The sequence below is a fragment of the Cinclus cinclus genome, chromosome 19 (genome assembly GCF_963662255.1).
Source record: "Cinclus cinclus chromosome 19, bCinCin1.1, whole genome shotgun sequence".
Taxonomy (NCBI): Eukaryota; Metazoa; Chordata; class Aves; order Passeriformes; family Cinclidae; genus Cinclus; species Cinclus cinclus.
The window spans coordinates 7,827,038-7,852,483 of NC_085064.1; the positions used below are offsets into that span (position 1 = coordinate 7,827,038).

Here is a 25,446-nt window from a genome sequence, read left to right on the forward strand (position 1 = left end):
ATCACCATGTTTATAACAAGCTCTTGATGAAAAGGATGAGAGGATTAATGAGTTACTTACCTCTTGCAGTACAAACACAGCTGCATTCAGGGGAAAATGATAGAATCAGAATCCTGGAACGGTTTGGGTTGGGAGGGACCTTAAAATCACCTTGTTCCACCCCTGCCATGGGCAGGGACACCTTCCACTATCCCAGGTTGCTCTAGGCTCCGTCCAACTTGGCTTGGGCGCTGCCAGGGATCCAGGGACAGCCACAGCTTCTCTGGGCACCCTGTGCCAGCACATCCCCATCCTCATAGTCAAGATTTTTTCCCCAATAAGATTAAGCTTAAACTTTCTTCTAACCCTGCCCTCTGTCAGTCTGAAACAATTTCCCCTCATCTTGTCATTCCATGTCCTTCTCCAGAATCTGTCTCCAGCTATCTTCAGCTACTGGAAGGCTGCAATTATTCACTCCTAAGCCTTCTCTTCTCCAGGCTGAAGAATCCCAAGTCTCTCAGCTTTTCCTCATGGGAAGGGTGTTCCATCCCTCTGATCATCTTCATGCCTGTGTGATGGAGGAAGGAATTGGTTGTGTTGCAAACAGGGACAAAAGAAACTTTCCCAAAACACTGCTGATACAGGGATCAAATTTCCCAGGTGCTGGAGTAGCTTTTTCAGTGACTTTTTCAGCAATACTGGGCAGGCTGTGACAGCAGTTGGATACTTTGGAAAAGTCACTGAAGTTTGGGGTTTTTCCAGCTTCCACTAGAGAAAAGGGTGATAGGGCACAGGAAAGGTATGGAAAACTGTGTTTTAATGAGAGGAAGATAAATCTTTGCAAGGCTGCCTTGATGCCATTCCCCTTGAGGTCAACTGCTCTGTCAGTCTTTTGAAAAACGCTCAGACTGAATGCCAGGTACAAAGATATTTTTATTGATTTATATGTTGGTTTTTGGTTGTTGGTTTTAGCTTCCTTGTAGGGCAAATATAAAGGAACAGATGAATGGGAAGAATTCCTTTCTTTTCCTGTGAATAAGCTGTTGTTCACCTGGGCAACTTTGATGGCTGGGTTTGAAGGGAATTCAGGAGGCAGAACTGCCTCGCGCCGTCGCACAGAGCTGACTGTTAGATCTGCCTTAGTGTTTGAGCAATGCTGTGAGAACCTGGTTTGTTCATGTTCACTGGGGGCTAACTGAAGGAATTGTCTTGCATAAAGTCCCCATTGTACTTTTCCCTCCTGTCTAGATAAATTTGGCCATTGCTGCATCCTTGAAAGGAATTTTCCATTATCCTTTCATTGACTCTCCTCTCCCTCATGGAAGCAAAGCAATAGCATAGTGGGAAGTCGTAGTACCAAACTCATAATTACAAGTTCAGCCAAGATCCATAATTGGATGGGATCGTAACTCTAATAGAGAAGGATGCGTCGTCAGATACAGTTAATTCTTACAATGATGTTCCACTATTGATTTTGCCAGGCTTGCATGTCGTTGCAGGTGCCTTTGGATAGTTATCAGGTCCAAGGAGAGGGATTCCTTGGGGTTTCTCTCCTCGGATAAGATTTTGTAGGATTGAGCCTAATTACTTGCACTGTCAAGGCATTGATCCCAGATGATGCGATGGGATGTTTCCACTTAGGAGGTGTGCAGGTTTGCTTTTATTTGAGCTTGGCTAAGTGGCCTCCTGTGTCTCCTGGAGGAGGACAACAGGTTCTGTAGTGCTTTGGCAAGGCAGATTAGAGAGACGTTCCCACGGGACAATATTCATCAAGGGAGAGTTTGTTCTGGTAGCTCAGGAGCAGCAAACCTGCTGGCACCTGGTTTTCAGTGCAGGAATACATGCAGAAGTAAGAGGCAGTGCCTTTTGTGGTCACAGCATGATGCACCACTCACCTTCCCAGCTTCTAGGTCTGTGGGATGCCCTTACATGATGTTACTGTCTTTGGAAAGTCTCTGGAGAAACAGGGGAGGAGAGTGGAAGGAATAAAGCAGAGGAGATCTTCTCTTGGAGTCTTGGTCTTTGGTGCTGGGCTCAGCCCCATCTCTGGGATTTGAGCTGGGAGAGGCACTGCTGGCTTATGTTGAGAAGTGCTCTGTTCATACCCAAATCTTCAGTGAGACACCCCTTCTCTTCACCATAGTCCCCTGCCTGTGCCCACAGCAGCTCCTCACTCTCCGCTTGTCTGATGGATCGGTGTGAGCTCTGCTCTCTGGCGTGCAGTCTCAGGGGAGCTGGAATTTGGATTGCTTTTCCAAGTGAAACAAGTCCTGAGAGAGGCTGTCAGGCTGTGCACACCTCTGTGCTCAGAGGCTGAAGTGACCCTCAGCTGGGGCCAGGGATGCTACTTTGCCCCTCCCTGCTGACCCTCAGCACTGACTCCTTGAGGATTTACAGAAATCAGATTTTCTTGCAATCTGTTTGCAGCAGGTTTGTGCACTGCAAGGTTCTGCTTGCTGTGGAGGCTGGCTTTCCCCTTTCCCGTTCCCCTGGGAGTACCAGGAAATGTGGGAACTTCTTTGCATTCTGGTTGTGGTGCACAGATGGCTCTTGTCTCCGGAGCTGTCGGTCATTGCACCTTCCACCAGTGCTGAAGTCTCTGTGAGACAGAACCTGACAGTGTTGTAAAGATGTGAATCCACATCCCCCGCTGGCCATCAGGGTGATGTCAAAGCTTTGATGCTTCAGGGTGGGATGTGTTCAGTCAGGTCTCACTGTGAGTTTGAGAGGAAAATATTAGTAGCAAAAGTCATCCTAAACCAAGGAGGCAGAGCCTTGTGCACAAACACCACTCCTGCTCCATCCCTCTTGCTCTTGGGTTGGGGTTTGCCTTGTGCCCAGCAAAATATATTCAGCTCCAGGTCTGACTATGCAGCCTTGAGTTCCCCTGGTCACAGGCAGCACCTGTCTGATGGTAAAATAAAATAGTGAAAGATGTGGGGAAAGAAGCAGCACTGTAATTCCATGGTTGTATCAGGCTCCCTGCCCATCTCATTAAGGATTCTGAGTATAATGAGCCCCTCCTTCCTGGAGGGGGGGCACAGGTGAGGTTCCTGCTCCTCCCTCTGCTTTCTCAGGCCACAGAACAGCTGCTCTGTAACACAGAAATGTGCAGCAGATGTTGTTCAGCTTCCTGAGCTGGGGGGAAACTGAGGCAGGGAAAGTGATGATGTCATATGGAGATCCTGCGAGGGGCTGAGCCATGCCAAGCCCATTTGTCTTGGAGATCCACAGACTCTCTGCTCTCCCCTTCACTCTATCCTGAGCCTCTGTGACCTGTTGGGAGCCCCTGTATCTGCACCCCTGGAACCTGCCAGGAGCTCCCCATAACTGCTGAAAAATCCTGAGTTTGGGACTGATGTTACTCCCCATCAAGCAGAGATCAGGTTCAGAGCTGCTGGAAACCCAGACAGAAAGTCTGGCGTGCAAAGGCAAAGGGAAGCTTTTTCTCCTGTGATGGTTGAGATATGCTGGACGACACCCAGCACAGTGTCCACCCACCTGGGGTGTCTCATGCAATGTCCTCAGCTGGCTGCTGCTCCTCAAGATGCCTCTGGTATCTGCTTGAGCTCGAGCTGCACCACCCTGAGCCTGCTCCCCCTTGCTTGGGTCTGGGATTCCTTCACCCACCCTGGCATCGCCTGCTCAAAGAGGAATGGGGGAAGCATCCCACTCTGTTTTCATGCACAGCACTTGTTCCAGCTCCCCAGCACCCCAGGGAAGGGAGGGCATGGCTTTGAGATGCTCCTCAGCTGAAGTCTCTGTGAACAAGGCACCTGGCTGTTTCCATAGCACGCGGTGATGGCTCTGACAAATTAGCAGAGTTCAGTTATGTACCTTGGATTGGTGTCAGCCCCGTGTGTGTGTGTGTGCTGGGCTGGCTGGCGGAGCCTTCTGAGGGCTGTTAGAGAAATGAGAATCTGAGCTTTGATCTGCCTCTGTATTTGGCGTTTAAAACAAGGCCTTTTATAAGGGAATATTAGGTATTTGGAGTCTACTACATATGAGGAAGCTTTGCTTTGATCCTCTCCCATCTCCAGAGGCAGCAGGCACTTATTATTTCATGGGAAACTAAACGAAGTGCAGAATGAAATTTGGGCACTGCTCTCTTTGCTGCTGCCTCTGGCCTTGCTGGAGCTGAGTGAGTGCTGCAGGCAGGACATCACCCCACTCTTCCATACTCCTCAGGGAATTGCCTCCTTGCTCTGCCTTAGGCTTGACTTGCCTTCAGACTGGGGGAGATGCTGTTGGTGATCAAGTGGGAAACAAAAGGTGATAAAGCAAACATGTCAGTTTGGGCTGCTTCTAGTGCCATGAGGGAAGAATGGGTCTGTCTGTGTCTGGTGCTGTCTGTCTGTACTTGGGGATGCTTTTCCCTTCCTGGCACTATGTCCATCCCCTCCTTGTGTGGTCAGCCCATGGCATGGATGGGTTAAGGTTCCTCAGGAAGGGACACAGAGCCTTTAGGATTCCTCAGGAAGGGACACACAGCTGCTCCTTGCAGGGACAGACAGGTCGGTCTGGGTGGTGCACACCCAGCTGGTTCACAGCACATGGACCTGTGCTGCTCTTTGTGAGGCCGGGAAAGAGCACCCCAGAGGGGACACCCCAGCTCCCGTGTGACCTGCAGGTCCCCAGATCTCAGGAATGAGGTGCCTTCTTGATACCAATCTTGTCTTTATGCCCCAGAGCACCAAGGTCCTCCCTCCAGGCTGCACCCTGGCACAACAGCCATGTTCACACTGATGTCCAGGGCAGTGTGACAGCGGGGGATGCTGCTTATTCCCAACTATTCTCTGCTCTCTGTCATGGATGCTGCTTTTCCAGCTAGCAGTGCCTTTGCACGATGGCTTATTTTGCCTGCAGAGCAATGAGACACTGCAACAGCCCATAAACCCCATTCTGAGTCCCTCTCCATTCCTGCTGGACTCCGGCTGTGCAGGGAAGCTGAGCTGGGGTTGCTCCAGCTGCCTCTTTGCTCCTTTAATCGCTGGTGGCTGTAGGTGTGGGGGTTCACTCATGCTCCTGCCCGTGCCGGGGGTGCACAGCAGCTGGGAGAGGGGCTGCTGCTGGAAGCTGGAGCTGGGCAGCACAAGGGTCTGCAGGCAAAGCGATGGTGGAGCTGCAGTGGCTGCAGGCACTTTAACTTCCCTGGGCTGCGCTGGAGATAAAGGCTTTTACATCTGTTCCTGGAGGCAGTGCGGGTCTTCCTATTTATTTATTTATTTTCCGATTGTATCTGATACAGCCTCAGCGAGTAATTGAGTGTTTGAGAGTGAAAAATTATCTCTCCGGCTTGGCCCTTATCTTGACAGCAAAGCAGCACTTTTAATTTAATTTTGTTCAGAGCATGTGGGTAACAAATTTCACTAATCGCTCTGCTGTCGCCCTCCGCATGGTAACGAGCCTCTTGTTTCCCAGGAAGCAGAACATAAACACGGAGCTGGATGCAGGCGGGAGGAGGGCGAGGGCTGGTGCCGGTTGGAAAATGAAGATGCGTTTAGTTGTGGATTCCTGTGGCACGATGGATTTGCCTCCCGGCTGCAGCAGGAAAGGGAGCAGAGGGTGGCAGATGTCACATTTGTTCCTGTGTGATGCTTGGCTGTGGGGGAAACTGAGGCACAGAGGGATGTGCCCCAGCCCTGGGGAGCTGTTGCAGAGCAGAGATTTGTATTCTCATCCTGTTCTTTCAGTGTGCATCTATTCCAGAAATAATGGATGGAGGCAAAAAATGGTTTGGGACTTTTTTTTTTTTGGGGGGGGGGGAGGGGGGGTGGGGGGTGGCTGCAGCCCAATTCCCCAGTCCCAGCTCTGCCCCATAGGGTGGCAGTGGGACAGTGGACAGTGTGGTGAAAGTTCAGCCAGGATGAGCAACTTGAGTCCTTAGACATCTCTTGCCACCGGCCCCTGGGACACCTGCCAGGTCCTGAGCCCTCCCTGTCACCCTGGCCTCCATCTCCTCCTGGTTTCTAAAATCAATTCATCTGTCTGACCAGCCCTTCACTCACTGAGCACAATCCTCCCTGGGCTGTGACTCAACACAAACTATTTCATAGATAATGATTACTTCTTTTTTTTTTTTCCTTTTTCCTGTAGGAATAATGTTTTTGCTACTCTGTATAGAAAATTACTTTCCCTTCTCCTTAAAATGAAACCTTCAACTCATATTTGCCTTTGTGCTTGTATATTGTAAAATTGGGGCTCATTTGGAGTGTAAAACAAAAAAAAAAGAAGATCAGGCCTTAATTCCAGGAGAAGTGCTTTCATTGATTTTCATGAAAGAAAATTCCAGTGCAGGCAATATCTACCTTTAAATATGTAGCTGTTTCTTTAATGTGATTTTATCTCAACCAATTCAGCACTGAGAACATGAAAGCAAAACTGACTTCATTGATTTTAATTGTCCCTGCCCAGATAAATGAAAAAAAAAATATATATATAACAGTGCCAGAAGAGCAAATTGAGTTTCCACAAATTCTTCCTCTCTTTGCTGTGCCAGGAGATCTAAGATATGTAGGGAAGAGAATCTGCCCGTGGTGACCCTGGTGCTGATGGGGCTGGTGGATCAGCATCTCGACCAGTGCCACTTTTGTCATCTCTATTTCCCCCCTCTCCTCAGCTGCTCATTTCTTGCCCAGCCTTCAAGGCTTTGCCTTTCCCCCCTTCCTCCTCTTGGTTGGAATTTGCTGGTGGAGTCTCCCTGCCAGCTGCAGGCACAGCGCCTTAGAGCAAAGGGGGAGCACCATCAACAGCTGTATAATTAGGGAGCAAATACATTTATTCAGTACATAAGGCTTTATAACTCCAGGAGCACCTTAAGAGCCATGGCTCAGGCTGCTGGAGGAGCACAAGAGCTCACTGGGACACACAGGAGCTCGGTCAATGAGCCCTTGACCTTGCTGTGGGGTCCAGCAGCCCAACCTCCCCACAGTGCCCAAGCCATCCCTTGACATTCTCCTCCCCCTGACCCAAACTCCAGAGCTGCCTTTTCTGCAGCTCCCTGTGCTGTACTGGAGGATGTCTCAGCTAATTGCTAGAGGATAATTCATAAATGTTAATAGTATTAATCTGATTCAGCATGTGCTCAGCAAGATCTAATCCTCTATAAATCCAGAAGCGACTGATCTCACCCTTCTGCTGCACAGTGTGGCTGCCTTTCCTCCTTTCCCCCATCCCTTTCTCTGTGCATCCTCTGCCTCCTTGGAGGTTCTCTTCGGGGGTCTCCCCAGCACGGAGGAAGCAAAGCTTGCCACTTCAGGGCTGATCCACATCCTGCTGAGTCTGGGGTGAGGCTGGAGATTGCCAGTGCCCAAGCTCTGACCCAGATCTAGGCTGTGGCTGTGGGCACCTTCAGTGGGCACCTTCATCTGGGATTTGTCCAGGACTATAGTGGAGAAGATGGCTGAAGAAGAGTCTGGGACCAGCTGTGGTGTAGATGGTGTGTGATGAAACACCTGCCCGTGCTCTCACCCCCTGCCTTGGGGGCTCATTGCATCCACATCCATCCCATCCCATCCCATCCCATCCCATCCCATCCCATCCCATCCCATCCCATCCCATCCCATCCCATCCCATCCCATCCCATCCCAATTTCATCCTGCTGTGGAAGAGGAGGCTGCAGGGCCAGGAGGGGATTTAGGCATTGATGCTCCCTCCCATGCTGGGATGCTCCACATCCAGAGCCTCCTGCCAACACCACTGCTCATCGTAATTGGCATTAGATTTGATTGGACATGATCTGCCCCTCGTAAAACACCTCGAGATGTGTTTGTGTGTGAGGCTGTCCTGGAAACGCTGTTCTATCCTAATAATGAGCCTCTGCTGGAACATAACGATGGATCATTAGGAGCCAGATTCCTCTGGCACGGCAGCAGCACTGGGAGCATCCCGGGGGTGTGAGCTGGGCTTGGGTTCTGCTGTCCCCAGAGGTGCTGCTGTCCCCCAGAGGTACTGCTGTCCCCAGGGGTGCTGCTGTCCCCAGAGATGCTTCTGTCCCCTCAGAGGTGCTGCTGTCCCCTGGGTGCTGCTGTCCCCCCAGAGGTGCTGCTGTCCCCCCAGGGATGCTGCTGTCCCCTGGGTGCTGCTGTCCCCAGGGATGCTGCTGTCCCCTGGGTGCTGCTGTCCCCCCAGAGGTGCTGCTGTCCCCAGGGTGCTGCTGTCCCCTGGGTGCTGCTGTCCCCAGGGATGCTGCTGTCCCCTGGGTGCTGCTGTCCCCCCAGAGGTGCTGCTGTCCCCCCAGAGGTGCTGCTGTCCCCTGGGTGCTGCTGTCCCCAGGGATGCTGCTGTCCCCTGGGTGCTGCTGTCCCCCCAGAGGTGCTGCTGTCCCCAGGGTGCTGCTGTCCCCTGGGTGCTGCTGTCCCAGGGGTGCTCCTCTCCCTGTGGTGGGCGCTCTGCATGAGGCACAGCACAATGGGGGCTGCTAAGCACTTCCAGCACTTGCTGTTTCCCTGCTCGCCTTCTCCAGCCCCGTCTTCCCCGGGTGCTGGGAATACATTTCCACATCCGAGTGGCCACGGACCGTTGGTGTGATGCTGTTATCTCCCAGGGGGGTGGGGAAGATTGCAAAGCACTTGGTGTTTAACACCCACATATGGTTAACACCACGGGCTCTGTGTGCTGATAAAGAGGGGGTAATTAAAGTTTATATTTTTTTATAGACTAATCTCCCAAGCATGTATTTATGAGCCTGATTTAGAAACAGCATATTACTGAGAACACAGGGTATTTGTGCTGCTTGTAAATCCATACGTGTTCTGAACACCTTTCTTTTTTTTTTTTTTCTTCCCCCCCCCTAAATTTAGGCAGTACTGCCAATATTAAGAAGAATTGAGCACAGAGTTTTGTTGGGCTTTTTCCCCCCTCCTTGTCTTTTGGGCGGGCAAAGGAAAGTGTACAAAGCAGTGAGTAATTAAATGCACAAGGAAATGATATTTCAAAGGAGACACGGTGCGTTTGGAGGGGCTGTTCGCTGAGCGTTTACACCAGTGGCTTTGAATTTATCTTCATCTTGCAGCAGGTGCAAAATCTTCAGGAGAATGTGGTGCTTTGCTACCGGTTTCTGAGCTGTCTGCACAGGGACCCGCATCCTCACCATGATAATTTGCACTGGGATTTGAGGGGAAACAAAAAAATCCTGGATGGGGAAGGCAATGGTGGCCAGAGTCCTGACCACGGTGCTGGACACTCCTCTTGTTTTCCAGTCTAATTTAGCCACCCTTGGATCACAAGCAGGGAGCATGTCAGGTATGATTCTGCCCTGAAATGGAGCACTTTGCCTTCCCTTTGTGTTTATCTCTCATTGGATTTTGTGGGTTGTGGGAGAAGTTACTTCCTCTGGATAGAAGTAGTTTATTCTTATTTTTCATGCTGGTGGTGTGCCCTGCCCACTCCTTGGGTGCAGAGTCCCCAAGAACCCCCATGGCCCACATATTTCCTTTCAAAACTGCCTGGGTGAGCACTTGGGTATCCACTCACTTTGATGCAACCTCTCAAAACACTACAGAAACATCTTTGATTAAAGATATTGAGAGATCATCTTAATATATGAAGCATTTATTAGGGGAGAGAGATCTGGGGAGTGAGTTTGGTCTCAGTCATGCCTGGCCACCATCTTCCTTCTGGGCTTTCTGGACCCCACATGACCCAAACCAGGACTTCTGTTGGGTGCTGGGGCTCTGAAGCATCCATAAGGGTCTTGTATTCCCCACCCAGCTTCCTCGTCTTGGTAAAGGATGTTGATACCAGCTTGTTGGTGCACCTGGAGTTTCAAATCTGCTCTTCAAACATTTCCCTGGAAGCCTGGAGGTGACAAGGAGGGGAGGGAAAGCGCAGGCTTAGCCAGGTCAAGCTCTCATTTGTGGCATTGGGTTTATTTGGAGCTGCCTGAGCTACTGAACTGGATTTGGGTCCCCTCCCTGGGCTGAAGAAGGAAGGGACCACTTTGTCTCACCTCTGGACCAGGGCAAAGCCCTAGAGAACCTGGTAGGTTTGGTTGGTAGGACTTTGCTGAAAATACATTTGCTTATGGTTTTAAAGGCTTGTAGTGAAGCTGATTATCTTCAGATAGGTGTTTAAGTGCAGTATAGCAGTGCTGGAGCATCAGTGGTCTGCAGAGCAAGGAAGAGATGGAAAACAAAAGCCCTGTCTCTCTCTTTAAACACTCTTCCAGCAGTCCCCCTTCAAACCTGGCAGCAAACTGGTCGTGAGCAATAAAGAGCTGAGCTGGAAACCCAATTTCTGCTCAAGCAGAAGCCCCCTTGTTTTGGTTCAGTTGGTCAAAACCAGACATCAGGCACGTCTAGAGGTCAGTGATCAGCAGTGATGGAAATGAGTGAGTGCAGGAGGGAAGGGAGTTTCAGGAGACTTGGAGCAATTGTCCCTTTCTTTGAGCAGCCAAGCTCAAACTCGTGGAACTGTGAAAGGTTTTTTTGCTGTTTCAAGCCCCTGTGCTGCTCTCTTGAATCACGGGGAGAGAAGAAGCCACATGGACTGATGAGGATGTGAAATCCTAATTCCTCCAGCTCCACTCTGGCTGCAGTTTGGTGAAAGCTGCCATCATACCTGGGATTTGGGCTCTTTGTGAAAAGGGGATAATACTTGTCTCACTCATAAGGGATTTATCATTTAATGTTTGCAAAGCACTTTAAGACCCTGGATTGAAGGGTGATTTATAAGGGTGAAATCCAGCATTGTCTGGTCCATTGTATATTTGATTTTGTCCCCTTATCCTCATGGGGTCTCTTTAACTTGTCTTTTTTTTTTAACTTTTTTTTTTTTCCCTCTCTTTTTTCTTTTTGCATTCGTATCATAACTTCAAGCCAAGCAGGGGTTGTGACAGGCACAGTATGCCCAGCAAGAGGAGGATTTTGCCTCCCATGGAGGTGCTAACTTATGCTGATGATATGAATAAAGATGGGAAAAGAAAAAAGAGGATTGCAAGGTGAGGGACACAGGGGATTGGCAATAAAGCTGTGAAATAGGAGTGGGAAGGCTGTTTAGATGATCCATGCATAAGGAAAGGAGAAAATGCTTCATAAATAATCAATTTACTTGCTCCTCTTGGTCTCAGTGCTGGGGGCATTTTCCAGCAGATCAGCCACTTCTCCTGTCCTACAAATCCTGGTTGGAGCACCCCCTGTGCAGGCTCTGACCTGGGGAAGCTGTGGTGGGGCTTGGTGCCCTGCCTGGAAAGCACAGGCTGTGCTGAGCATGAGGTCCCTGCCCTGGCACCAGCACCTCCAGCACAGCTTTAGGCAAGCTGCAGTGTGTGCCGGTGTTAACTTGGATCCATTTCCCATTCAGGTTACAGACTGATGCTTTTAAATCTCGCTTTGCTGATGAGATGGCAAGGGCTGGGGTGCAAGTGGGGAGAGGCTGCATGGGCTTCCAGGTGTCCTCACCTGAATCTGGAGCAGGGCTGTGGTCAGCTTGGTCACAGCAGGGTCATCTCAGCTTGCACCAGAATGGGCTGGGCAGCCTCTGGGTTCATGCTGGGCTGTGCCCTCTTCTTGCCATGGACACACTCTCCAAGTGGTGCATCCCAAGCCCTGGAGGAGGAACTGGCTGCCTTGTCCGTCGTTATCCTGGAGCAAAGCGGAGGCTGGCACGAGGTGTTGGATGAGGGGGCCGTAGGGGATGCAATGCATTCAGAGCAGCAGCAGGGCAGCCCCCAGGTCCAGGGGGATCAGCAGTGCCTCAAGAATGCAGGCTCCAAGGTTTGGGCAGTGGAGACTTGGTGGTGGTGTTGCAGTGGCCTGGGACAGTTCTTGGTCATCTCCATCGGTAGAGGGAATCTCACTTGAATACCTGACATTCCCAGGCTGCATCCAATAAGAGCAGCTGAATCTTCTGGGGCAGCCAGGTCTGTCTGGATGACTCTGTATTGCACAGCTTCACCATATTCTCTATGAAACTTGGGGATTCTGTCCCACCCAGCTGCCCTTGATGGTGATTCAGCCATCCAGACGCTATCCTGCTCCACAAGGGTTTCACAGCAGGTTGCCAAGCCAACCAGTGCTGACAAGAAGTGATGGTGGTTTCAGCAGGGGAGCACAGCAGGTGTGATGAGTGATTCCAGGGAGAAATTCCCAGGGAGAGGGACTATACAGGGCTTTGAGCAGGTTTTCTCCCTACCCTAGCAAAATGAGGTGTGACGGGAGTCCTGGGGTGTGCGGACTCCTGCTGAGCTGCCACCCTCGTTTTCAATGCTGCCTTCCCATGCCGGGGCTCCCTGCCTCTGCTGAGGAAGCCCTGGGTACAGCTTGACCTCCTGGCCACCCACCCACCTCTCTGTGTGCCTTACAGGTTCCACGAAGAGCCCTGTGAACAAGACGGCGCTGACGCTGATCGCGGTCAGCTCCTGTGTCCTGGCCGTGGTGTGTGGCTCCCAGCTCTCCTGCCCGCTGACCGTCAAGGTGACGCTCCACGTCCCCGAGCACTTCATCGCTGATGGTAAGCACCCCTGCTGCCCCTCTGGTGTGTCTGGGACACGGAGATCCCTCTCTTTGGGAATGCCCCAGCTGTGTTTGACTGCAGGGATCTCCCTTTCCGCAAGCACATCTGCGAGCCTGAGGCCAAAATATCAGTCGTGTCAATTAATATTATCTTTGTTATCATTGCTGCTAATTGTGTCTGATGGATATTTCTGTTCTCCAAATTCATGCAGGAGCCCTGGGAGATGCACAGACAGGCCTCCTGCTGTCCTGCAGCAGCAGAGCTGTTCATCCCAGCCCTTGCAGCAGCACAGAGGGAAATTGCTGGGGTTTGAGCAAAGGCAGAGATGCTTTGATAAATTAGATGAGTACTGCTGTCACTATTTATTGCTTTCTCCAACTGGGCTCCTTGCATTTGTTGTGTTTCACTGACCTTTTCTTTATAATGTGCAGTGAGTGCCGAGTGCAAGTTTTCAGTAACATGAGGGCAAATTTCATTTTCTTCCAGCAGACAGGACCCATTATTCAGTCGGTTCCAATTCCTCAGCTCCTGCACTCATCACACTACTTGGGGCATGCAGATGGGGCACTTTCTCTCTGCCAGAAATGTGATGCATGCAGCCAGTGCATCACCAGCTGTGGGGGTGTCCTGGTGCAGCCACCTCTGAGACAGCCCCCTGCTTTGGGAGCTTTGGAGTGGAGAGCAGCTCTTGAGGGATTCATATTTTGGGGAGGGAGAAATGGTTAAAGAGACACAGTGGGATGAGAGGTGCAAGGTGGAGAAGGGTGGAAATTACCACTCCATGGCAGAATGGGAGTCATCAGTGTGTATGAAGTGGGATTAGCCTTGCTAAGAGTGGTCTCTGGGTAGCTGGGATATCCCAGTGGTCACAGCTTGGCCCTCGTAGGAAAGAGGAGAAGAGCATCTACATTGTGTTCACACACTGGAGGAACTGAACATCAGTGGAGTGGAGACATGAAGACAACATCAAGGTGCAGATGCCACATCCCTGAAAGTGTTCAAGGCCAGTTTGGGTGTGGCTCTGAGCAACTTGGTCTGGTGGAAGGTGTTCCTACCCGTGACAGGGAGTTGGAACAAGAGGATGTCTAAGGACCCTTCCAAGCCAAACCATTCCATGATTTAAGGATTTGAAACAAGTTACTTGTCTACACTTCGACCTGTTTCTAAAAAGTTTTCACGATTGTCCAAGCCACACATCAGTACCTGAAATCTTCATGAATGGTTCCAAGTAGCTAGGCAACAGAAATTCTTGCATTTGGGGCATGAGGTTGCTCCAGTTCTAACTTGTGTTCCCTTGGGATGGGCACTGACCAGTTCAGCACTTGGACTGGGAGCTCACACTGGTTCTGGTACTTGCTGAAGGTCAGCCAGGAAGGCAGAGATGGGGACAGGACCTCAGCACCCTTCTCTCAGCTTGTGGTTCTGGCCCAGGGAAGACAGTGTGTCCTGAAAAAGCAAATAAACAAAATGCGATGAGACTCTAGAATGGAAGTGAAAAGCTGAGCCTGTGCTTGTCACCAGGAAAGGGGTGGCAATGCAAATTATGCAAATGCAGGGAACACTCGAATGAAAATGACAATGAAATACCAATAAAACAGATTAATATCCTTGAAACTGGGGGAAATGGGATGATTTCCAGTCCCGACTTAATGACTTTTCTGAAGAGAAAGTGGCAAGAGGACTGGTAACAACGGTTTGGAGAAGAATTAAAATGAGCTTTGTAATGAAACTGTAAAATATAATTACAAACTGTGAAAACTTTTTAAATATTTTTTATGAGAAACAGTCAAATTCTTTGCATAGAAGCAGCCAAGACATTTTGCAGTGGCTATCACTTTCCCTGAAATCTCATCATTTTATGTGATGACAGTCCCTTGCCTAGGAAGAGAAAAGGCTCTTAAAGTCGTCCCTTCTTTCTGAATAACAACAAATCCCAAGGCGCCACCCAACTGGCAGCAAAATATTACAAAGCATCTAAAAACATTGCAGAATTGAGCTGGGTTGGGGAATTTCAATGATAGCCAGGAAAAGTGTGGCTGGTTCACCAAGGCTCAGCACCTGGAGTTTGATGCTGATGGAGAAGAGGGGGTCTGCTCCACCCTGGAGATCTCCTGTGGGGAACTAGATCTGCTTTTTACAGGGTTCTGAAGGGGGCTGGCATGAGCATCCCTGTGGCATTGAGGTGACAACAGAACTGACGTGTTTGGCCTGGCAGAGTCTGGGAGCTTTGATCAGTCCTGAAGCAGCTTCTGGTGTGGCACCTGACGGTGGCACCATGTCTCACAAGTGTCGCCATGCACTGAAATCGTCTGGTTCCTGAAGCTGTTCCCTTTGGTGCTGCACAGGATGATAAGGCAGGCTCTGAGAGAAGGTAGGGATGTGCATTCACGGGAGATGTTCCCTTTCAAGGGAGTGGTACCCTCTCCTTCCCTTTTGGAATGTGGAATTTCAATAGGCACCAGGAGCCAAGCAAAATCTGAAAGCAGAGCTGCTACCTGCACCTCTGCAGGAGAAGCCTAACAAAGGCAGAGGCTGAAAGAAATCGCTCTCCTAGATGATGAGAACTCAGCTTTGAAGGAAACTTTAAATAGATGCCAGCCAGTTCTGGTGTGCCAGCAGCCAGAGCCAGGAAAAGAAAGAGGGGGAAAGCCCCCCCAAATGTCTCCAGCTTTGGAGCAGAGCAGCTTTCCCTGCTGCAGCAAGAATGGCGTTAGAGAAAGCAGCTCCAGAATCTGCTGGAGCAGCAGGGTGGGAAAGGGGAGGGACTGGGACCAGAAGCCAACTGGCAGCCAAGCTGGGAGGATATATTCCAAGCAGCAGTTCTGTAATAACCATCCTGTCTCTATTGCCCTTATTTCTCCCTCAGTTTGTTTTTTTCCCCTTTTGTTCATTTGATGGGGTGCCCCTGCGGCCCTCCCCGCTGAGCAGTTATTGCCTGGTGTGCACAGCTGCTGCCTTCACTTCATGGAGCAGCTGGATCAAGGAGAGCCTGGCAGGAGCTGTCGTGGTTGGCAGGGAGGGCTGGGACCTCCTGCTTCCCAGAAACGAGTGGGTGCCTCTAAATCCTCTCTCCAAACACAGCGGTTGGAGCATCCTCTCCTCCTTTCTGCTGCTCCAGGGCTTTGTGTTTCGAGGCAGCCCCTGCCCGTGCACAGCAGAAGGAATTGTTCTGATTTCAGAGGTGGCTCAGATTTAGGGAATGAACCATAGAGGCTTTTATGAGGATATGGAAATGCAAGACATTATTTAGAGGACCCTTTAGCTGTGTCAAAAGGGGGAAGAAAGAAAAGAGAGCCCCTCCATCAGAGTAATAAAACCTCTTACAAATATGCGAGCCACTCAGCTCTATAGTTGTTTCTTGGTTTTGTTTTTTTCTTGTAAGTAATAATTCAAAAAGTAGAGCTGGAGCAGTGGGAATGGCTTGTGGGGAAGGCAGGATGGAGAAAGATACTCTGGAGGGCTCAGCCTGGAGTACGTCCTTGCTGCACAACAGTATGAAATATAGTATCAATTAAAGCTTCCCATTTTTACAGCCTGTGAGAGGTTATATATGGTGTGGGTGGATGTTTGTACTTTAGTGGGAGAGGTGGATGAGATCCTCCAGTGGTGCAGAGGGAAGCAAGAGCTGCGTTTAGCAAGGGGCTTGTAGGGCTTTGTTTTATAAGTGGAAATAAGGCAAAGGGCAAAAAGCAGGTTTTTGTCAAAGACATTTTGGGTCATTTACAACCTTCTTCCCTCTTCTTCCAAGATGTGTGCCAGGCAAGTTGTGGTGATCCCTCTGCACCTCACTGTGCTGTGGGATGGGTGTAGAGTGGTGCACAGAGCTCAGTGAGGGCAGGCAGGGTTCCTGCTGTGGGCTCAAAGCTCGGTGTGGGCAGTGTCCCCACCCTGACAAGCTGCCCATGCGTTGCCTCTATCCCTCCTGCAAGTGTGGATTAATTCTCCCAGGATCAACTCTGCCCTGAGAGCAGATCCAGTTCCCCCCTTGCAAAGCCAAGAGGCCAGCAGAAGTGGAATTTCTACTTGAGACCATGTTTTGGGTCGGAGCATCTGACAAGATGGCAGAGGTAGAGGGAGCCTCTTTTTTTGGTTTTCCTTCTAATCTCTGCACATCTGTGTCTGCCTGCCTGAATGATGCCATACTGTCCTTGCCACACAACTGATCAGTAATTGTTTCATCTGCAGATTATTTCCTACCTTCCCCCACCACTGTTTCCTCCGAGATGCTGGTGAATTGGATGCTGCTATTAGCAGCCTGTGTTGATTTTCCCTGAAGATTGCTATACAGACTGCAGTTGTTGGGACTCGCAACAACTTCACATTTTGGTTTTAATTAAATATGTTACTTTAAATTGTTTGGTTTTGACATTTCCTGTTCAATCTTCTGCAGCTCATGGAGGTGACCAGGCATTAGCTCACGCCCTCAGGGCAGTCAGGCTCATGTGGCCACGCAGAGACGAGCCACGGGAGGGGGGGGGGACTGGCTGTGCCCCCATCCCATTTGGCAGCAAGGAGAAGCTGGAGATACTCTCTGATTTACAGGTGAAGCTCCCCAGGTTTGTACCAGAAGGTTGGAAAGAGATCTGATCTCAAAGCTATCTCAGGTCAGACTGGATGGAGCTCTGGGCAGTCTGGTCCAGTGGAGGGTGTCCCTGGCCGGGGGAGAGAGGTGGAACAAAACAATCTTTAAGGTCCCTTCCAACCCAAAGCGTTCTGTGATGCTGTGATCTTTTCAGGCTTTCAGAAAGATTCTGAAATTGGGGTCTCCCATGTTCACCACCTCTTCCCAGATCCACAAGTCCCCTCTGAAATCAGCAGAAGGAATTGGTTGAAAATAAGTTTTTCTTGTGCTCTTTTCTCCTCGCGGGGTTTTTTGCTGTATGGAGACCTGGGTCAGGGCTTTGACAGAAGCAACACTTTCTTGTTGCAGACTCAATGTCACGTCTAGCTGCTCCAGGCCCCCTGTGTTTCATGTAAGGTGGCCACGTTTGGGGGCAGCTTTACAAATCGCATTTTATTTCACCAGCTTGTAATCAGCAGGGTCACCTCTGTGCCTGTGTTACTGCTCACTCCTGCTCCTGTGTCTGCTTGCCTGGCAAGAAAATGTGAGCAAATGGCTGCAGTGTTACCAGACATGAACTCTAAATATTAACATCAATTTATGAACTGTATCAGCGTGGATCAAAGGGATTCCAAGACGGTTTTACGGCGTGAACGCTCTTTGCATGAAGAACTAATAAGATTCTGGAGTCTGAAGTACATCATGTTTTTATCGTGGCTTTGACAGGCTTGTGAACCTGCTCAGCTGCTGCCCAGCCCTGTTCCAGCCAGAGGCATTCCCAGCTCCTGGGGCAGCTCCATTTGCAAGGGAAGCCAAGTGCTTCTTCCTCCTCCCCTGCAGGATTCACTGGAACAAAGCCAGCGGGACTGATGTTGGCATTTGGATGGTGTGAGCAGGAGCTGCTTCAGAGCTGGGACATGTTGCATCCTGAGAGAGACAGGAGGTGCCCACCCCTGTGGGGAGGAAGCATCTCCTGGCACCAGCTGAGCTTTACCAACACCATTTACCCTCTGATTTGGGAGGGATGGCACATCTTTGACCAGCTAACCTGCTCTCCCTCCCATAGATGGAGAGATGCAAACATTGACTTCTGCATTCGCACGACAAGCTTATTACAGCTCCTCTGTGCTTTGTGATGTGATCTGATTTACGCTGGATTTCTCTGAACTCTTTTCTGATATCTGAAGAGCATCATTGTTAGAGAGCCCTGGGCTGCAGTGTGGGAGTTGGGAGATACGGAGCATTAAGGAGAAGGTTTTGGGTTTTTTTCTGAAGTCTCATTTCTGTCTCATCCACTGCTGGCCCAGATGCCTTCTGAGGACAGAGATATGCTCTTACCAACACCTCCACAACTGTGTTGTCTAAAGCTACCATGGGAGATCTTGTTGCAGCATGAGCTTGACCACAAGGCAGGGTGGGCAGATTCCTTCTTTTTTAAGTTTAGGCAAAGTTGTCTGAGCCATCACCTGCCTTATAAATATGTGTGCTGCTTGTCAGGAGCTCAGCCCTGGAGAAATCAAGACTGACTGACAAGAAAACCCAAAGAAATAATGTCAGAATGATCAAGGAAGTGCAATTTAACACTTAAATTGTAACCCTTCTCCTCCCACAGGAAAGATGGTGCCAGTTTGAGCTGTAATTACACACAGACATGTACTGCTAATTGACTTCTGCTTTGCCAGGGTGGAAAAGCTCTGGCAGGATTAATGGTGTTTTGAGGGGATGGGGGTCTCCAGGCTTGATCATTGTTGGGTTGGGGAGGTGAGAGCCCATGGGTTCAGTTCATGTGCTGAAAATACACCCTGGAGTCGAGCATTGTGAGATATAAGCTGTGAGTGCTTCAGCTGAGGGAGGACTGAATGAAAGATGTGTCTATAGGCTTGTGCTGCTTTCTAATCTCTCTATCATAACTTTCTGTTTAAGCATTTCACCTTGTTCAAAGAGACAAATAATTAAAAAAAATAGTAAAGGTGGTCTTGGATTTTAACTTGGGTGTGATGCTGTCCTTGGATTCAAACTAGACTACAGAACTTAGAATTTGACTTTAAACTATTTAAATTATTCCCAAATCACCTGGTTTTGTGCTGGGCAGGAGAGGGATGGTAAAGCTGAGCACTGTGTTAGCCTGTGGGTGCAGTCCTGCCCCAAGACCCATTTCCTTGCTTGAGTCAGTACATGTGTGTCCTGGGCATCCAAAATCTATCTGGGTCTTTGGCATTTTCTGGAGGAAATTTAAGAATTGGAAGTTTTCATGCCCTGGGCCAAGGACAGGAGAGGGACAGCTGATCAAGGGGAAGAACTGATAGGGGAGGAGTTGTCTCTTTGGGTAATGTTCTTTCAAGTTTCACAAGGGGAAAGAAAAGAGTCTCTAAAGAAATCAAATAGGGTTATTCTTTGTACCTATAGAGTGAAGCAAGAGGGATCATCTCTCCTCTAATGTCTATGAAAACTATCTGCAACAGGATTAGAACCGTGTGATAGCATAGGGCTGGATACATTAATAGCAACCTATAGTATGACCTCCCATTGCTTCCCAACACAAAATACTAACTTTAGATGAAAAGGAGTTTTGTTGGTCAAGAAACAGTGAATGGACCAAAGATGACAAAAAGAGCAAAGAGAGGAAGAAATAGATGTTCTTCAAAAACAAAATATGTTTTGATCTTTTCCCTTGAAAAGAAAGAGAAAGGAAAAGCCAAACCCTTTTGGCTGCCTTTGGGTGCTTTGTTCTTTTCCCTTGTTAGATATCTCTTCTGAGCTGTTTTATCCTGTTGTGTTCTTGAAAATGATTTTTGAAATGTCAAAACTTCAAGCCTCTTTTGTCAGGGCTTAAGCAATTCCACTGAACTTTGAAGGAGACCCCAGCATGAGAGACATGAACTTCTGATGCTGCCTTAACTCACCCAGCTTTGATCAGTGTTGGGGAAGGAGCAGGGGGAGAGGAAAACACACACACACACACACACACACACACACACAGACACACAGAGAAACCCAAACAAATCAATCCCCTGAGGGGCTGCTGGACCTTGTGGAGCTGGGAGGTCGTTGTAGCTGTGTCCTGGTGTTCTCCACACTGCTCCATGGCATTGGCTGGCTCATAAAGCCAACAGCATTCAAGGGACATGTCCTGGTATGGGGCTCTTGGGAGGTGGTGCTGGGTGCAGAGCTGTCATTTTCTTTCTGGGTTCACTTGTTTGGTTGGTGGCTGCTTTACCCTGAGACCTAAACGTCTCCATTTCAGGGAGATTTCAGCAAGGCTTTGAGTGGGAAGCCTGAAATTTGTGTCTAGGAGGACACGTGGGAGGCTGGCAGCAGAGGACAGCAGGGTGGACAGTCCCTCCAGGTGTCTTCAGAGTGTCAGCAGGCAGCAGATGAAGGTGTGCTTCACACTGGGTGTGGGGGTGATTTAGTAGGGTCTGAGGTCCTTGAGGAAGGTTTCAGGAGGGTGGTTTGAGTGGGTTCTACCCCACTCCAGTCCCCCATCACTCCTGTTACCTCCAGCTGGAGACTGCAGTTGTGGAAAATAAATCCAGCTGAACACCCAGCAAGCTGAAGGTGTTTGAAACAGCTCTTGTGTAGAAAATGTTTGTTCTTGGTAGTTTCTAAAAGGATTTGTTCCTCAGCTTGCCCTGTCTGAGCTTTTCAAGGTGGTTTTGATATGTACACGATAGTGACTTTTGAAAACTGTTTTCTATGTCTTTCTTTGAAAGTGAAGAGAAAAAAATGTGAAAAGGCTTTGAAATCATCAGAATTTAGCTTTCAAAATATTTGTAGAATGCCTATTTCTGTTATTTATTTCGCAGGCAAGCTATAAAGGGATTGAGGTTGGGTTGTTTGTTTGTTTGTGTTTTCAGTGGGAGCAAAGGTGATGAGGGGATCTGAGAATCTTGCCACACACTCAGATTCAGAGATGTGAGAAGTTTCCTTGCTGGAAGTTGTCCCCTCCCTCCTCTGAGGAAGGAAAGGGAGGAAAAGAAAGGGAAGGAAGGAAAGAAGGAGGAAGAAAACTAAAACCTTCAATTTCCCCAGGTTTGGGGTTGTTTTTAGACTGAGGTAGAAAAAGCTCCATTTTACACTGAGCCTGAATTCAGGAATTTTGTATTGAAATGTTTTCACTGCTGCTTTTCAAGCAAACAAACAAACAAACACAAACCCCCTGAAAAGCCTTATAATGAGGATCGTTTCTTAACCAGACTTACTACTAAAATCAAAATAAGTAATTAATCTTCAAAATACCTGGACCTGGGGAAGGGCTGGAGTACAAGTCTGATGAGGAGCAGCTGGGGGAGCTGGAGAAAAGGAGGCTTGGAGGAACCTTCTCTTCTCACTCTCTACAACTCCCTGTCAGGAGGGTGGAACCAGGTGGGGTTTGTCCTCTTCCCCCAAGTAACAAGCAATAGGAGAGGAGGAAATGGCCTCAAGTTCCACCAGGGGACATTTAGGTTGGATATAAAGAAAATTTTCTTCAGAGGAAGGGTAGTCCAGCCCTGGCACAGCTGCCCAGAGCAGTGATGGAGTCCCCATTCCTGGAGGGATTTAAAAGGCGTGTGGACGTGGCACTTGGGGACATGGTCTGGTTACCTTGGTAGTTCTGGGGGAACAGCTGGATTTGATGATCTGAGATGTCTTTTTCCACCTAAAAGATTCCATGCTGGGGAGCTCCACAGGTCACCCTTCCATCACCCACCTGACTTGGGGCTCTTCCCTGCCATGAAGCAGGTCCTGGGCCAAGATCCTCTTCAGCTCCAGCCACCTTCATCTCTCTGAATACAAATGATGCATCTGGTTTGTGTCGGGTTTGCTTCTGTTACTTCCAAGCTGTATTTTAACCAGAAGTGGGGTTCATTAAGTTGGGATTTAATCAAGAGCTGCTGGTTTCACTCTTCAGTCCTTGGGTGCAGAGGGAGTTGTCTGTAGCTGACTCTCAAAACAACTCTACGTGCTTCCCAAGCCCTGCTCTTTATTAGGAAGCTGTGGAAATCAGGGGGAAAACAGAATTGACAGGTTACTACATAGACACCTACATGTAAATAGTAAACACTCCCAAAGGGTGCATGGTGCATTTCTGTTTGGGAAAAGAAACCAGCAACTGTTGTTAATGGCATGCAAGGCTATCTTTAAAAATTCATTGAAAAGAATAATTGGAGACACAACTGTGTAGCTCGAAGAAACTTCTTTGTGTTCAGTGTTTCTCTGCTTTCCAGTAGTGCTGGGGGGTTTACCCAGTGATTTACTGCTGCCTTGTGACTGATTGAGATGTATCCTGTAGCCTTGGTGGGGCAGCTCCTGCCTTGCTGTGTCTCCAGAGCTGCTGCATTCTGATGTCTAATTCTCATTTGCTTGAGCAGTCAGTAGCTTGGCAGCCTCCACTGGCTTTGAGTGTAGAGATGCGCCTGTGAATATGTTTATGGTGTATAAACAGTCTGAGTGTCAAAGACCTGAGTTTATGGGAAATTAGGGCTTGGATTTGGATGGTGCTGAGATCTTGGGATGCCTGAAAATGAGGTCACTCACTGGGATGCTTGACTTGAGGCTCTGCTTGTTTTATCCTTTGCATGGATAATGTGGCACAGGATGAGGGTGAGAAGGGCTCCCTCTTGCTAAACATCAGGGATCCTCTTCAAAAGGAGATCCACAGTTTGTATTCAAGCAGGTTCATGTGGGGTGGCTGCTGCTGCAGGTTTATTGTCCTGCTCTTTTAATCTCTTGGCTTTCATCAAAGTAAGTTGGTGCTTAAAGGAATGGTGTCCTAGTTCCTTACTAGTAAGGGTCATAAGCCTTAAAGTTTTGTGACGATAGGTCCTGGATCTGTAGACTTGCTGTCCCTGGGTAATCTCTGAGAAGGATTTCAATCTTCAGACAGTGCTTGCAAATTTTTCCCACACTGCAAGTCCTCAGATTTAGTGGAAAGGTGGCTCTGGGTTCCTGAGCTACTGGGCAGCTCCCCTACCCACTCCTCCTTGCACATTTCTTCTCCCCTCTTTTTAGAGATTTTACCCTGATAAGTTTTGCAAAACACCACTTAATGGCAGAGGGTTTTTTTGGCTCCTCTCTGATCTGTGCAGCACTGTTATGGAGGCAGTCTTATAATCAATGTAATTGAAGATCAGAGTTAATGAGGACCTCTGTGCCTGCAAAATCCCCCAAGCGATGCTGGGCCTCAGATGTTAGATAAGGAAATGATTGGGCTGAACTGAAAATCTATTTGGCTAATTAGATGATGCATATTCCCAGATGCCAGTGGGGAAAAATACATTTCGCAAAATAAAGAAGCATAAGATTTTGTAAGAAAATATTTTTGGCAGGAATTCACTTTTAACTCACAGGAGGGAGAGGGTGGGGGAGTGTTTGGTACAAGACAACTGGTACAAGAAGTTGTGTGTTGTGCCAATCCACTCACCTTCAACAAAAGGTGAACAGCTGCTGGTGCTGCTCATCTGTGCCCTGAGCTCCAGGTGCCTTGGGGACCACAACTCCTTGAGCTGGGGCAGTGATGCTCTGATCGCAGATCACAATAATTACACTGGTCCACGTTTCTGCAGGGACCTGGGAATCAAACCCCAGTGGTGTAAGGGTAGGGAAGTGTCTGGGCAGAGGAGCTGGTGGACCACTTGCTGGAGCACATTCCTCTGGAGAGGAATGTTCAAATGAAGTTCTTTGGGACCAAGTGTTGGTGAACTCATTATTATTTTGAAGATACTGTCATTACACCAGCTCCTGAAGAGTGCAGTGTTCTGCTGTTGGGCCAAAATGCACCTTTGGGGTCTGTCTTTCAGATTTCCACACTCACCTAACACACTTCTTTCCCACTTCCCCCAGGCAGCAGCTTCGTCGTGAGCGAGGGGAGCTACTTGGACATCTCTGACTGGCTTAACCCAGCCAAGCTGTCCTTGTACTATCAGATCAATGCCACATCCCCCTGGGTGAGAGACCTCTGTGGACAGAGAACCACTGATGCCTGTGAGCAGCTGTGTGACCAAGACACAGGTAAGGAAGGCAGGGGAGAGTGGAGACCTTGGAAATTCAGAGATGTGAGGGAGAAGGTCTGCCTCTGGGTATTTTGATGCCCTCTTGGCTCACCTCTGCTCTGGTCTGTGGTAGGCATGGGGGACTGAGAGGATCTAGCAGAGTCACAAAGTGGTGACCCCTATCAGCAAAATGTGAAGAAGATGGGCATAAGATGGGGATTTGAAACAGTGGATCTACCAGTATTTTGGTGTGACAGCTGCAGGCATGTGGAGTTTATCTGCTTCTAAGTTGGGCTGTTCTGCTGTCCAGCCTGGAAAAACTACTTGTGAGTTTATCCCATCTCCATCCCTTTTCTTTTCACTGAAGAGCACCGCAATTGCCATTAGTGCATGCTCCTGCCTTGTGGTTACCTAGATTGGATCTGTCCTCCAACCCTTCCTGGTGGAGTTGTGAACTTGCCATCCTTCCTCATGTCTAAGTGAGTGTTCTGCTGAGCATTCTCTGCTGGAGCAGCCAGCCCTGCTGGGACTCAGGTGTGGGGCTGGGCAAAGGACAAGTGCCACCTTCACTTTATTGGATGACACGTGGGAGTCCTGGAGTCTGCAGTGATCCAAGACCAGAGAACACAGCAGACACAGGGTGACAGGACCTTGCATGGGAAGGTGGCCTGGGGACCGTGCTGGGGTTTTGTCTGGGGTGTGCTGTGACTCACCAGCCTTGGGTTGGATGCCTTCTTGGTGGTGTGGAGACAAGTGTCCCTGGTGGTGCTGGCTTGCTGAATGTCTGAAGAGCATCCAAAGCTTCCCCCTCAGCAATGAGTGTCTTCACCTCATGCGTGTATGAGATTCGTGGCTGCAGGTAAGGATGCTGGTGTGTGGTTCTGCCAGAGGGTTTAAAGGATGGCTCACTGTGGAGAAGGCTTTTCCAAAGCCTCCCAAAGCCTCTGACTGTCATTAATACATGGATTAGAATAAGAAATCCTTCAGAGTCATGAACACCTCATGGGGTGGTTGGGGTGACCCCGTTCTCATCTCTCCTGGCTCAGTTGTGATGCAAATACTGAACTCGGTCTTACAAACTCGTTTTCCTGGTCAAGACTGTCTTCTCAATATTCCTGTTCCTCAAGGCTTGTCTGCAGAGAGGCACTGGCAGGCATGGCAGCAGCAGAACGGTGACAGTGGATGAATTCCCTGTGTAGACAGCCCTGAGCATCACCTAAAGCCCCAAGGAGGGCTGGGAGGTACCAACAGCCACGCTGACAGATGGAGATGGTGCAGGAGGAGGCTCTTCTCATCCAGATGTCGCAGAGCAGAAGGATTTTTGTTTCAGACATTGGCAAAACTCAGTTGCTTCAGTGGGAGAGGGGAGATGCAGTCACATTCCCCTGGTTCAGAGGAGGAGAGAAACAAGTCTGCCTCCAGCAGAAACCACGGGGAGGCCGTATGGAGCCAGACCACAACTGCCCTGCGGGAAGAGCCCTG

The 25,446-nt window shown here is 49.3% G+C and overlaps 1 protein-coding gene across 1 annotated transcript in view; it reads left to right on the top strand.

The window, feature by feature from the left end:
• Window positions 1–25,446, top strand: part of ASTN2 (astrotactin 2) — a 315,039-nt gene that overhangs the window by 103,205 nt on the left and 186,388 nt on the right. Inside the window, exons 6-7 of the mRNA XM_062505713.1 lie at window positions 12,283–12,429; window positions 23,816–23,983. Coding sequence (XP_062361697.1) covers window positions 12,283–12,429; window positions 23,816–23,983 — 315 coding nt within the window. The remainder of the gene's footprint in view (window positions 1–12,282; window positions 12,430–23,815; window positions 23,984–25,446) is intronic.